General features: G+C 36.7%; 1 protein-coding gene across 4 annotated transcripts in view; it reads left to right on the plus strand.

The window, feature by feature from the left end:
• The window catches only part of XRRA1 (X-ray radiation resistance associated 1), a 120,836-nt gene that overhangs the window by 63,232 nt on the left and 42,334 nt on the right, over positions 1–15,270 (plus strand). For all 4 annotated transcript variants that reach the window (XM_001367086.5, XM_007490978.3, XM_056794975.1 and 1 more), the window contains 2 exons: positions 4,088–4,160; positions 14,201–14,298. In XM_001367086.5, coding sequence (XP_001367123.3) covers positions 4,088–4,160; positions 14,201–14,298 — 171 coding nt within the window. The remainder of the gene's footprint in view (positions 1–4,087; positions 4,161–14,200; positions 14,299–15,270) is intronic.

Genomic DNA, 15,270 nt, shown 5'->3' on the forward strand with positions numbered 1-15,270 from the left:
CCCTCTCCCACTCCTGTCCTGGTGACCTCATGATCCAACTAATCACTCTCCACCAGAAAAATAAATAAGAAAAAACAGGCCCAGGGAGAGCATATAGTCTATGGGTAGCTGTTGTGTAGGCACTTGCCCAACTCTTGGTAGAGAAGCTCTCCACCAAAGGACTGGCCTTCACAGAATGAATTTGTATATACTCAGTAACTCTTAAAACCATAAGACCTGGAGGAGTTGTGATCTGCATTAGTACCAGGTGTCCACATGACAAAATCATGGTTCCTTGAAATAATCGAACATGTTCTTATACAGTTGTAGAGTCCTGGATTAGATCCAAAATAGATACAAAATGGGGGCAGGGTGGTTAACAGAAGGCCTGGATCTATATTCTGATTCTGAGACTAGTTTTAGGAAACTGATCAAATTTATTTTCCCTCTCTGAATGTTAATTTTTCTCATCTGAAATAGTGATATATACACTGCCTCTCCTAAAGGCTTTTTTTAAAAATTAAGGTTTCATTGATAGCCTTTTTAATTAACAATCACTTATTTTTCTCTTTCTATCTCTCCTGCTTCCCCCCACCATGCCCACCTTTTTCATTGAGAAGGAAAAAAAAAACAGATTAAACATTTACAACAAATATTTATAGTAAAGCAAAACTTACTCTTTCAGTGACCATGTTGAAAAAAATATATACATATATATCTTACTCTTTACCTGGAGGCTGTTACTTATTTGTGAGAAGTAGCATATTTCAGTATCAATCCTTTGGAATTATGGTTGGTTATTAGGTTTATCAGAGTTATTAAGACTCAATATTGTTAATTTTTACAAGGTTGTTGTTATTGTATAAATTGTTCTCCTAGTCCATATCAGTTCACTATGTATCATTTTATATACAACTTTTCCCAAATTTGTCTGAAACCATCCCTTATTTTTATCCTATTCATATATCATAATTTTTTTCAGACATTCCCTTATTGATGGGCATTCCCTTTGTTTCTATTTCTTTGCCACCACCAAAAGAGCTGCTATAAATATTTTTGCCTCTATGGCTCCTTTTCTTCATTGATTTCTTTGTGGTGTGGATCCAACAATAGTATCACTGAGTCAAAAAGTATGCACAATGTAGTAACTTCTAGGGCATAGATCCAAATTGCTTTCCAGAATAGTTGGGCTAATTCGTAACCCCACTAAATAATGCATTAGTGTGTCTCTCTTTCCTCAGCCTTTCCAACATTTGTTATCAGCCTTTTTTTGTACACTTCGTCAATCTGATGGGTATTTGGAACTCAGAATTGCTTTAATTTGCATTTCTCTAATTATCAATGATTTGAAGCATTCCCTCCCCTCCCCACCATGGCTTTTAATAGTTTCTTCTTTCAAAGGGTTATGAGGAAAATGTTTTATAAGTAACACTCAGAGCTTGTTTAAAAACAAATAGGTAAGCACAGGAAAATCTCAGTTAGTGCCATGAATTGTTGCAACCTAAAAACCCTTGAGGCATGATTCCTATTAGACTATAAGATGTCTCAAGACCCATGTTAGGGTTGCAACAACCTTACACAAATCACCCACATATACCACCACTCTTACCAAGCTAACATTTCAACTCTAGAAGGGAATTTAGAATTTAGAGGTTCAATTCATTTAAATAATTCAGTAAACATTTATCAAGTGCCTACTGTGAGTCTACACTGTCCTAGGTGCTGGAAACCATCCAGTCTTATGACCTGATTTTACTTGTGAGCTGCCCTAGGTTATGCAGTTAAAATAAATAGTCAAGCTGGGTTTCAAATCCCTATTGTCTAATGGAAAAGCCAGTGCTTTTGTCACTATTATTAATGACCCTACTGCAAACTTTTGTTGGTAATATTAGCATTAAATGGGCTATACCTGTATTCTGTTGAATATGTTCAATGTTTCCAGTCTTGTCCAATCCTGCCCTCATCTCACCTCACTTGGCCATTGTTGTTCAGTCTTTTTCTGTCCTTTCTTACTCTTGAAGGCAACCCATTTGGGGTTTTCTTGGCAAAGATAATGAAGTGGTTTGCCATTTTCTTCTCCAAATCATTTTATAAGTGAGGAAACTGAAGCAAAAAGGGTTAAGTGATTTGCCAAGGGTCCCCAGCTAGTAAGTGCCTAAGGCTAGATTTGAACTCTGGAAGATGAGTCTTCCTGATTCTGTGCCAGGTACTCCATTCACTGCACCACCTACCTGCCTAAGGCTGCCTGGCGTTCCTTTCCACCCTCCTCCTTGCCTCCCATCTTGCCTGTAGCCTTCAATAATTCATTTATATGTGAGTATCTGAGATACATCAGTTGTTTATCAATGTACTGACAGAACACGGGTACTTGGGAAAAAAAACAGATAAAGATAATCTTTTGAAATCCTAGCATACTTTATAATCTCCTCTACCACTTTTGACCTCAACTTAGTACAGTAAGGGAGCACAAGATTTATTCTCCCCATTTTATAGATCAGAAAGTTGAGTCTTAGAGAGGGAAAGGTATTAATCAATCAGTGACAGACCTGGAACATAATCCCAGTTCTCCAGTCTCCTATTCCTTTGTTCTTTTCACTAACTACTTAACTGTTGAAGAAATATATATAGCATTATTCCTATAATCTGCATTTTAGGCACAAGTCTTCTATAACCATTTTAAATTAACTTATTGTTATTCTTAACCCAAGCATTTATAGTTTAGGAGAGAAATGTCTAAACTGACATTCTTCTCAAACCCTCAGATACAAGAACTTTTGAAGTAACAGGTACAGAATCCTAGATAAGGAAATTTTCATAACTGTTGCTGTTTAGTGTTAACATTTTACTTCATTTAATAGAGCAATCCTCACTTAATCTTTCAGAAAAGTCTCCTAAATCACTCAATCCTTTCTTGGCTCCTCTCTTGAAGGCCCTCACCCCCACACTTCAAGGTACCTAAAGTAATCAAGAGCTCCTCCTTCTAATATACCCTAATATTTTCCAGACATAAAACAAAAAGAGACTGCCCCTTGGTTGAGTCATCCCTTCAGATGGATCAGTCCAGGGTCCCTTTCCCTGATCCATGTTGGGTCAGATGCCCTTTTAATTACTTCAAGGGAAAATTTGAAGAAATGGGAGTGAGACATTATTTAGGAATTTATGGTTAAGAAAGACTGAAAAGAATTTCTTTTCCAGATTAGTCTAGAGCCTTAAAACCAGGCTAATTGTTAAATGTTCTCAGTGTTTTTAAAGGAGGAAGCAAGACTCTTTGTTCATGTCTCCCCTGCTCTGGAACCTTTTCCCAACCTTTTTATGTCTTTGTGACATGTGGCAAGCTTCCTCATTTTTATTCAGTAGGAAAGGAAATGAATTCTAGAGTTTATCTTGCATGTGCTCATAAGAAATAAATCAAGTTCAATAGGCTAATAATAGTGATTTACTAAATAATTCCCCTTACTACCTTGCTAAAGTTCTCATTTATTCTAAGGGTGAGTATGCCTCAAGTTGGAAACCCCTACTTTTGTATTGGGTAAAGGGAGGGGCAAGGACACACCAGATGTTAGATATCAGACAAATGGTATAACAATAATCCCTTATATTTATATAATGCATCATAGAACTATCTCATTTGATCCTCACAACAGTCCTACCCAGTAGGTAAATTGGGAAGGAATTATGGCCATTTTCTATGGATAAAAAGGTTGAAAGAGGTTTGACTGACTTGTCCAAGATTTTATTAAAAATTACCCTATAGGTAGTGAAAGCATACAAGGCCCAGAGAGAGGGAGTCCTGGGTTCACATCTGATCTCACATTTCCCAGCTGTGTGACCCTGGGCAAGTCACTTAACTCCCATTGCCTATCTCTTACCCTTCTTCTACCTTGGAACCAATATACAGGATTGATTCTAAGACAGAAGGTGAGGGCTTAAAAAAATCTGTGGTAAACTGCTTTGTAACAGGGTTCTGCTATTCTTAATGAGACATAGCACCCATACCAGTAGAAAGCATTATTCTAAAGTCCAACTCTGGCCAAGTGCATCAAGTTTTCTTGAAATGGAAATAAAACTGTGCTCTGCCTTGTTTTGTTTTGTCATCCCACCCTTCTAGGCTAAGGAAAAGGACTTCAGGCACTTTGATGCTGTCATTTATATCAATGCATCGGAAAACTTGCTACCTCTAGGTAAGCTGTCCTCTGACCCACACCAGCTCTCATCTGTGCTGATTTAATAATTGCTCCCTGAAGGCCTTTGCTGGCCCTGCTCTCTTCAAGCCAGCAGGCCCAGCTGCCCCATTTCCCCCAATTGCCTATTGACATCTTGCCCTTCAAGGCCTCCCTCAGGTGTCACCTCCTCAGCAGAGCCTTCCTTCATCCTCCCAGTCAGTAATGACCTTTTCCCCCTTCTACCATAGGGCAAAGAATTTTGTTTGTTTTCATCTCCCTAACCTGCTTACCACAAGCTTCTGTGTAATACAGTGGTGGGTGTGTTTTCCTGCACTGAAATACTCTTCAGCTGCCCCATCATGATTTGGAGGTGACCCCAGAGTCTCATACACTGAGCCAGGGCACACAAGTTCTTGCAGGCTTCACGTACAGGCCTGACAATGGCCTGGCTGGCTGTCATCCAAGGGCCAGCCTAGCAACATACAGAGAGGATTCTGGCTAGAAAGGGGCACCAGGTGATGAATTTTTCTCAGCCCCATGGCTCATAGGGGTAGACAGGTTGGTATTTGAATCATTGAAGAAAAGACCTTCTGCCAATTTAAATGGAAAGAGATTTGATCTATCAAATTAAATACATTTATTGTCTTCCACGATCATGTCAGGAGCTCCATGAGGGAGTAGACAATTTCTTCATCCCCAATCCAATGCCTAGCACAGGGCTTATAAATACATCCTTAATAAAGTTTTATTGAATTAAATCTAATTGAAAACTAAAATATGCAAGGCCTTATACTAGGGACAAAATACAAATATCTGGAAGGATAGGTAGGATACATGGATTAAAATTGAATAATGATAGCTTAGGAAATTGGAATTCTATCAAGAATTTAAAGGAAAATAATTAGGATGAGAAAAATTACTAAAAGAGCCTTGGGGTGGGGGGTGCTTAAGTGGCTCAATGGATTGAGAGCCAGGCCTAGGGCTCTCAAGGAGCTCTCTTCAGAAAGGAAGTCCTGGGTTCCAATTTAGCTTCAGATACTTCCTAGCTGTGTGACCCTGGGCAAGTCACTTAATCCCAAAAGCCTAGACTCTTCCACTTTTCTGCCTTGAACTGATACTGAGTATGGATTCTAAGACAGAAGGTAATGGTTTTAAATATATATTAGTATAATTATATATTAATATATTTATTTAATAATAATATGTATATACATTTATATATTATATGTACATGTCATATATATAAACTAAAGACCCTGTCCTTGAACTTAGTCTATTTGGAGAGAAAAGAAAATAAACTTAATAGCTGTAGGACCTTGGACTTAATCTCTCTAACCTTCATTTTCTTCTTCTATAAAATGGAAATAATAATATTTTAATAGTAATTCATAGGAATATTATGAGAATGTAATGAAATAATAAGAATAAAGTACTTCATAAATAAGAATGATACATATTATTCTGTGAGAAGTCAATACAAATACAAATAAAAAACAGTTTGAGATATTAATAAAGATTATCATAGGGCAGTCTAAAAAGATGACTCAGTTAATGATACAGATGGTAAATGCTAGAGAAGTATTCAGAGAGGGAAAAACAAGTCAGTGTGTACTGGATTAGTGTAGAAAGACTTTATGGAGGAGAGTTCACGTTCCTGTGTTTTGAAGGGCAAAGATTTCTATAGTTAGAAAAGAGAGAAATACATTTCTAGAGGGCAAAGTTTTGTATGTGGAATCAAAGAGATGGGAAAAGAGAACATTCATGTGAGAAAAACTTCAAATTTATAGACTATCAGAGCAGGAACCTTAGACTCTAGAATGTCAAACCTACAGAATAACACAATGCACAGACTTTGGGGACTTTAAGGAAACTTGTAATACAGAATGTCAGAGTTTGAAGGGACCATGGAAGAGAATGTTAGAATTAGAAGGAAACTTAAAACTCAGAATGTCAGAGCTGGAAGAGACCTGGGAACATAGAACATTTTTAGAAGTAACCTTAGAATATGGAATATCAGAGTTAGAAGTGGTCTTGGAAAATAGAATGTTAAAACTGGAAAGAATCTTGAAACATAAAAGTATTTCTGGAAGTATTCCCACATTTTAGAATGGATGATCCAAAGCTACTGGTTATTAGCCAGTAGTAAAGCCCCTGGCCTTAAAATTTTATATAAAAAGCTCAGATTTAAGTAACAAGAGATGAACTAGAGGCCCTAACATGAGTTGGTAAATTTGACTATATATATATATATATATTCATGAGACTTGGCAGAATGAAACCCATTCCTGGAATGTGTCTCATAGGGTCCATTCTTATGAACTGGATAAGTAAAAGTGGGGGCATGATGGGGTTAGTATTATATATTAAGAGGAAATCCAGAACTAAAGTGGGGATAAGAATGGTTGAGATCATTTGACCATTGAAGAAAGAAACAAATTAGTTTTGTATGGGAATATATTACAGACCACCTGCTAAGACAGAAAAAAGACAACAGATGAGAAGCTCAGGAAAAAGACCACAAGTGTCTCACAGAGACATGACATAGTAGTAATGGAGATTTCAATTATCCAGACACATACCAATTGCTCTTTCTCCCTCTTTCCTTCCTCCTATCCTTCCATCTCCCCCCTTCCTCTCTCTCTCTCTCACACACACAGAGTTAATACTTCTTAACTGGTTTTAATAATAATTTTATCCTTTAAAAGTTAGAGGAATCAACAATTCTATTCTTGATGTGATTATCAATAGTAGAAAAGAACTACTTGCAAGAGACGACATGATGGAAATCCTAGGGGAAGTGATCATTTTCTTCTTAGACTGTATAATTTCAAAGGGCTCAAAAGAAGAATAGGTATGATGCCATGGATGATAGCTCAGGACTTGAGATACTCTCAAGAATTAAATTATAAAGATTCAGAAGAAAATAATTAGGATGGGAAAACAATGATGGATAAAAATAAAAATCCTTACCCTCAAAAAGCTTTCAGGAATAATTAAATACAAGATAAATACAATACAAATCCACAGTTATTACATAAAAGGTGGATACCAACAATTATAGAAACCAAGAAAGATCTCTTGAAGGAGTTGATCCTTGATTGAATTGAGTTTTGAAGTAACTTAGGGTGATAAGGAAGATTATTTTAGTCTGAGAAAAAAATAGAGACAGGGATTAGAACGTCCTACAGGAGGTACATGGTAAAAAAAACAAAACCTGCAATTGTTGGAAGAAACTTGTGTGAATTTGCAGAGAGCTTGCCAACTAATTTAGATGTTTAAAATATAAAATCAGAGAGTGGAAAAAATGGTAAGTGCCAAACAAATGATGAGTATGAAAGCATCCAACTCTTGGACAAATAGTGCCAGGAATATGAACTGAGTAGAGAATGGCAAGGGGAGGAAAGGACAACCAAAAAAGGTTCTTTAGAATATACGTTGGAGAAAAGCAGTGGATAATAGAAGGAATAAGGCTATTGTTGGAGGCAAATGGGACAAAGATAACTATGAGAAAGAGAACTGCTCAATTCTGCTTTTGCTTTTGTTTTTTTCTAACAAGCAAGAATGATCTCTGTCCTGGAAAGGTCAATACTTAAGTAAGGAGGTAATAAGAAAGATTTTAGCTGTTCTTGATAAATTCAAGTCACCTGTGCCAAATGAACCCTTGAGTATTGAAAGAATTATTTGTTGGAAGTGATTGCTGAGTCAATCGGTGATATTTGAAAGATCTTGTAGGACAGGAGAGATACAACATTATTAGAAAAAGACAAATGTTGGTCTGAAGTGGAAAAAGACAAAAGGACAAAGATTGGAATCTATAAACTATAGTCCAGTGAATTTGACTCTGATTTCTGGGGAAATTCTAGAACATATTAAAGAGATGGTTGGTAAACATTTAGAAAAGGAAGCCACAGTCACAAAGAGCCAGCATTGTTTCAGAAAGAGCAAGTTATGCCAGACTAATTTTATTTCTTTTTTTTTTTTACAGCATTACCAAACTAATAGATTAGAGGAATGTTGTAATGTTAGTTTACCCAAATTTATCAGAGCGTTGAGGTCTCTCATGCTTTTTTTTGTGAGAAAGATTGAGAGATAGGGTTTGGCAAAAGTACAGTTAAATAGATTTAGAAGTGGTTGGATGGCCAAATCAAACCAAATCAATGGTTTGATTTCAACTTGAAATGAGATTTCCTGGGAAGTGCCCTGGGGGGAATCTATGTTTGATCCTGTGTTGCCTAAGATTTTTATTTATGAATTTTGTTAAAGGGATAGACAGCATATTTATCAAATATGAAAATCTCACAAAGCTAGGAGAGGTAATTGACATATTGGATAACAGAGATGCTAGAAAATTATGTTGACTCCAAGGATATGACATTTAATTGGAATAAGTTTGAAGACTTAGATGTGCTAAAAAAAAAACCCTCAATTCTTTAAGTATAAGATAGTACCTAAATGATATGATTAAATGATGATATAAAATCTTTTTTATCAGAAAAAGAAGTGGATTATAAATTTACTGAGTCCACAGTATAGAATAGAGCATTAGCTTATGTGATCTTAGGCCTGATTAAAAAATATAGTTTCCAGGTATAAAAAGCTAATCCTGCTGTCATTTTCCCTGGCTGGACTATATCTGGTGTATTATGGTTTGAGACACCTCATCTGAGGAAAGATATTAATAATGTGTAGAGAATCCAGAGAAGACCAACCAGCATGGTAAAGAGTCTCAAGATTATGTCTTATGAAAATCATTTGGAGAAACCAGGGATCTTTACCTTGGAGAAGAGGAAGCTTGGGAAAACAAGACAATTTCCTTCAAGTACCACTTTAAATGGTATCACATGGAAGAGAGAGTTGACTTGTTCTATTTGACTCCAGGAGCAATGGGCAGAGGTTGCTAAGGGGCAAATTTTGGGTTGATGGGAAGAAAAACTTTCTAAATAAAACTATAGAAAAGTGGAATGGATTGCCTCATTATGGGGAGGTGTCCCTCTCACTGGAAGTCTTCAAGCCAAACTGAATGATTACTTTTTTTGACTGTGTTGTAGAAGGAATTCTCACTTATGGGTTGGATTAGGCATTCACTAAAATCTCAACTCTGAAATATGATTTGTGCTGTTTTTCTTTTGCTGTGCCTGGATCCATTGACACCCAGATATCTCTTTTAGGAAGATGATTTTGTTGATTTTTGGACTGAACCACCACTGGAAATAAACACAGATTGTATGTTCTAGCAAAAAGAGCATTTAGAATGAGAGGACCTGGGTTTAAATCCCATATCTGCTATCTGTTTGAACTTTGGCAAGTCACTTCCCTACTCTAAACTTAGTTTCCCCATTTATAAAGTGGAGGTGTTGTATTGGTGACAGCTAATGTGCCTTACTGCTCTAATTCCATGACACGTGACCACCTGCATTAAGGGAAAAAACAGGTCTCAACATTATAGGTAAGGAAGCTATGCTGTGCCTCAACTGGTATTTCCTCTACCCTCATCCTTAGCCCTCTTGCTCACCATTACTATAGGCTGGTTTAATTCAATATACCATCAGCTTCTGCCACTACCTGGCCCTAAATACTATGGTGGAAGTGCCAAGGCAACTAGCCATCATTAGCTTAAACTGTTATTGGGATACTGGGAGCATTGCTGACTAATCAAGTATGCCTTACCAAACACCAGCAGCCCCATTGTTTATCCACCCCTGATTGCAGCACCTCCCCACCTACTCAGTACTAACAATAATTGAGTTTTCAAGAAAGCCTGAGTTTTAAGTCTGCTCCTAATCTCTGATACATGCCAGTGGCATGGATGGACAAGTCAACCCCTCTCAATCCAGGAAGCACTACAAAAACTCTTAGATGAGCAGTTCTCTATAGGAATAAAATAACACATTGGACTTCAAAATGAGCAAGAACAATAACAATAGCTAATATTTATGTAGTTTATATAAATATTAAATATTATATTTTATATATTTGTATAATTATAATATTTTAATAAAATTTATTATAAAATTTTAATAATATTATATAAAATATAAAAATAAAAATTATATAAATATATAAATATTAAATAAATATATATAAATATATCTATAAATACTTACTGTTTGCCAAGCACTGTGCTAAATGCTTTACAATTATTATCTGATTCAATCCTCATAATAACTCTAGGAGGTGGGTGCTATTATTATCCCCACTTTACAGAAGGGGAAATGGAATCAAATGGAGGTTAGTTGACTTGGCCAGGATCACACTGTTACTACAAGAAAATATGTTGTAATAGAAGGGGTCCTGAAATAGGAGGGCAGAGCTCTTGTTTTCTAATTTGTGTGACCTTAGGCAAGTTGCTTCCCCCCTCTGGACCTCAGTTTCCTAATCTGTAAAATGAAGATATTGGATGAAATTTAAGTTCAGAATAGAAGGATCACAAGATCATTGAATTGTCCCTTGATACTATCTGCATGATTTATACTGTTCGATGCTATGTTTCCTTATGGCCACAAATCCTTATCTGTAAAATGAGATGGTTTATGTTACTATAAAGTGAGTTGTTTAGATTATCTCCCCATCCAGGATCTGGTGTAAATATTGCCGATACCCAGCCCTAGTTCACCTCCTCAGAGTTTTTGTTTATGGCCCAAGGATCCTTCTAGTCTTGGTTCATTGACTGAGTAGAATTCATGAGCAGGTCTGAGCCAAGAGAATATTAGCATTGGTCCTGGCCCAGGCACGATTTCTGCTCAGTTCCTCAGGTGAACTTCGTAATCACTCATAATCCCTTGCCCTACCCTTTGCAGGGTACTTTGTGCAAGTCCAATTTTGGGATTTCACAATTTTAAAAAGTACTTCAGCCATCTAATATCAACCATAAGGAAAAGGTAGTTTGGGAACTCTGTGTGCCAATTTTTGGACTTGGAGTAGTGTGTGGGGGAGGAGTATGTGTATTAGTAAAGAAAAACAACATATAGAAACAACTTTTGACAATTGTCACGTGGCATTTCTCAGTTCATATCCTCTCCATCCCTTCCTCCTCTCCCTTCTCCCCACTCAGTAAATAGTCTGATATAGATTATACCAGTGCTGCCAAGCAATACATCCAATGTCTCAGATAATTATCACTTGATTTGGCCATCCCCAGTGGCTATCATCCTATAGCTTTCTAACCCTTTCATGGCTAAATTCTTTGAGAAATCTGTCTATGCTCATTGCCTTCACTTCCTCTCCTTTTACTCTTTTCTCAAATCTCCCTAGTAGGGATTCTGACTTCATTAGTCAACTCAAGTTGCTGTCTCCAAAGTTACCTTTGATTTCTTCATCACTAAATCCAGTGGCCGTTTCTCAAGCTTCATTCTTTTTTACCTTGTTGATTAACTCTTCTTCTTGTATGCTCTCTCTCCTTTAGGTTTTCCTGACACTGCTCTCTGTTAGTTTTTCTCCTACTTGTTTTTAAGAAGCTGATATTCTCCTTGAGAATACAACAATGAATGTGGATATACAAAGAAAAGACAAATTAATTTCAAGAGGGAGAGAGTATTAACAGCTAGGGAGATTAGGAAAAACCTAGTATAGGATGTAAGTACCTAGGCTGTGTCTTGAGGGGATTCAAGAAGCAGAGGTGATGAAGGAGAACATTCAAGGCAAGGGAGATAGCCATCCATTATGGCAAGCTTGGCCACCAATAAAGAATCAAAGCATTGAAAGCCAACCTTCTTCATCCCTGTGATGTGAAAGAAGGTTCATTTATGGTCTGGCACATAAAGGAGGCTACATCTCTCAACAGGCCTGCCTAATTCTCAAGGGCTTTCATGAGGGTTGGCTTCTTGGCTCTCTGTGGGCTCTCAGTGAATATGAACATCAGGAGTGCAAGCACCAGGGACCCAGGTGAGGAGATACCACCAGGTTGAGAAACAAAACCAGTACCATGCTTGTAAACAATTCATCTAATTTTACAGTTAGGGAAACTTAGGCCTATAAAGAAGTGACTTGACCAAAGTCACTCACTAAGACTGACAAAACTAGGCCTAAAGTCCAGGTGTCCTTTCTCTCAGGTGAGGATTATTTTTTTACCCTACAATGATGAGATAAATTCCTGTATTCCTAGCAGGCAGTCTGGAGCAAGGGTGACACATTCTAGCTCCTCTTAAATTAATTTCCTTACAAAAAATCCCTTGAGGTATAAAGGAAGCAGCCTTAAGGCAAATTAAAAAAAATTCATAAAACCACAATTAATCGAAAGCTCACATTCTGGTTATTTGAATATTACTTGAATGTTCTCCTTCATCATGTCTGCTTCTTGAATCCCCTCAAGACACAACCTAGGTACTTACATCCTATACTAGGTCTTTCCTAATCTCCCTAGCTGTTAATACTCTCTCCCTCTTGAAATTAATTTGTCTTTTCTTTGTATATCCACATTCATTGTTGTATTCTCAAGGAGAATATCAGCTTCTTAAAAACAAGTAGAAGAACTAACAGAGAGCAGTCTTTCTTATTGTTGAAAACCTTAATATGTTCAGCCCTCTTTACCTGACTTAAAAGTGAAAACAATTACATTTCTGCCGATTAAAGATTTTGGAAGGTCATCATTTTTGCACAGGAAAAAGGACTGGAAAAGGAGGTGAAGGATGTGCATTCAAGCACCTCTCCTACCTATGACTTCCATGACCTTGAGCTAATCACGTCTTCTGGTTGGGCCTAGGTTTCCCACTCTGTCAGATTAAACGATCTCTAAGAACCCTTCTAGCCCAAATATTCTGTGGCTTGTGTTCTAAGGGCACTTCCAATTCTGCCATTATAAGGCCGTTTACCATACTGCAGGACATACTAGGGAAGGTGCTTTTTTTTATTCTGCTCTTTCTACTAAACTTTTGACATTAACTTCTTTTCTTGTCACTTGTCTCTTTTTGCTAAAAGTAGATACAAAAACATCTAAGAATAATTGCTTATATTTGCATAGAATTTTATATTCTACAAAGTTTTTATAATGTATAGAATCAGAGATTCTAATACTGTCATTTTAAGATTCTATGATTCTAAAATTCTGTGATCTTATCGTGTTCTGTCTATGATTCTATGAGATCAACTATGAACAATTCCAAGATTTCTTTCTAATTTAAAGATTCTTACTACTTCAACACTTCAGAGTTCTGTGACTGGAATCTGGGTATTCCCTTCAATGACACAAATTTTGCCCCTTGTACAACTTAGTAGATGGTTTTGTGGAATTGCTAAGGACTGAAAAAATTCATCATTTCTGGCCAACCTGGCATTAAGTTTCTTTAACTTATTGTGCCACTGGGCCTGTCCTCAAAGCCTTTCCAAGCTGGTGGGGACTGCCTGAGTTTGCAGGTCACCTCCTTGGAGTGATAACGCATTAGATAAGGGCATTATTAGATCAGTGACTGAGCTTGTTTGAACTTAAGAGTTTAGTATTCAGAGGCAGCTAGGTGTCTCCATGGATTGAGAGCCAAACCTAGAACCAGAGTTCTAGGGTTCAAATCTGGCTTCAGACACTTCTTAGCTGTGTGACCCTGGCAAGACACTTAATTCTGATTGCCTAGCTCTTATCATCTGCCAGAAGAGTGATAAGAGCTAGGCAATCAGAAAAGTAAGTAAAGAAAGTAAGGGTTTTGAGACTTTATGATTCTAAATATGTTTGAGTCTATAATAGTCTCTGATTCTAAGATTTTATTATTTTGGTATCCTGTGCTTCTAAACTCTCTTGATTCTGACCCTATATCACAAAAAATAAGAATAGTTTGGATTATAAACTGGAGTATAAATTCCTTGAAGCCAGGGGCCATCTCTTATTTTTCTTTTTATTCCTAGCACTAAGTATCTCTGCCCACAGTAAGTCCTCAATAAATCCATAATGAATTAGAATGTTCTTTACAAGTTAATGGCAATAGCCATCTAATGCAAACCAACAAAACAGAATTTTCTATTGTAGATTTTTTCCCCTTGGCTTTTCTATTCAATGTATGTCTTTTTTTTTTTTTAACTCAAAGTGTCTCTGAGATGAAAGATGCAGATGTTCTATTTCTCATTTCCCCATTTAGAGATATTTCACACATTTCCTGCTATAAAAGAATTGGAACTTTGTTTCAACGGAATAAAAAGTGTCTCCATCAAGATGGGAGAATTTCGATTCTTGGAAGTAAGTCTAGAGACATGGTGTCCTTAGAGAAGTTGCCTATCTTGTCATCCCTCTGATGGTGGGTATAGAGCTCCCTTCTCACAGGAAGTGTTAAAACTATGCTGAGTGTTGTCTTTTTATTGCTAATTCAGAACCTTTCAGAGATAAATTTGAAATAAAATTGAGGCTAAATTATACTATGGATGCTGTCACACTTTTGAAGCCAGGAGTCTTAATTCATCTTATTGGCTTTGTTCCTTTGGACAATCATTTTTCTCCTCTGGGACTCAGTTTTCTCCCCTGCAAAATAGATGTAATAGTAGTCAAACTTTATACCTTACAATTTGGGGTATGAGGATTTATGAAAGAATGTCTGTGAATTATGTAGCCACAAAATGCTATTTGAATTGTGAACTTTGATAATGATGACAAAAATATCTTCTAAATAATGAAAGCTTATGTATTTATGCACAAAAACTTTGATTCTTGTCATCAAATTCTATCAGAACCCCTCTAAAATGTATTTGATATATAATATATGACCTAGCACCTCATGCTCTGAACTTGGAGGCACATCCTCACTCACCCTCATAAATACCTCAATCATTCTCTCTTTGGTTCATTTTATTTTATTGATTTGAAATTTTTTATTTAATTAATTAATTTAGAATATTTTTCTATTGTTACAAGATTCATGTTCTTTCCTTCCCCTCCTCCCATCCCCTCCCATAGCCAACAAGCAATTCCCCTGGGTTTTACACGTGCCATTGATCAAGACCTATTTCTATATTATTAATATTTGCATTAGGGTGATCCCTTAGAGTCTTCATCCCCAATCATATTCCCAGCAACTCATGTGATCAAGCAATTGTTTTTCTTCTGCATTTCTGCTCCCACATTTCTTTCTCTACATGTGGATAACGTTCTTTCTCATATGTCCCTCAGAATTGTCCTGGATCAATTACATTACTAGTAGTAGAGAAGTCTATTACA

This window comes from Monodelphis domestica, chromosome 4 (genome assembly GCF_027887165.1).
Source record: "Monodelphis domestica isolate mMonDom1 chromosome 4, mMonDom1.pri, whole genome shotgun sequence".
NCBI lineage: Eukaryota > Metazoa > Chordata > Mammalia > Didelphimorphia > Didelphidae > Monodelphis > Monodelphis domestica.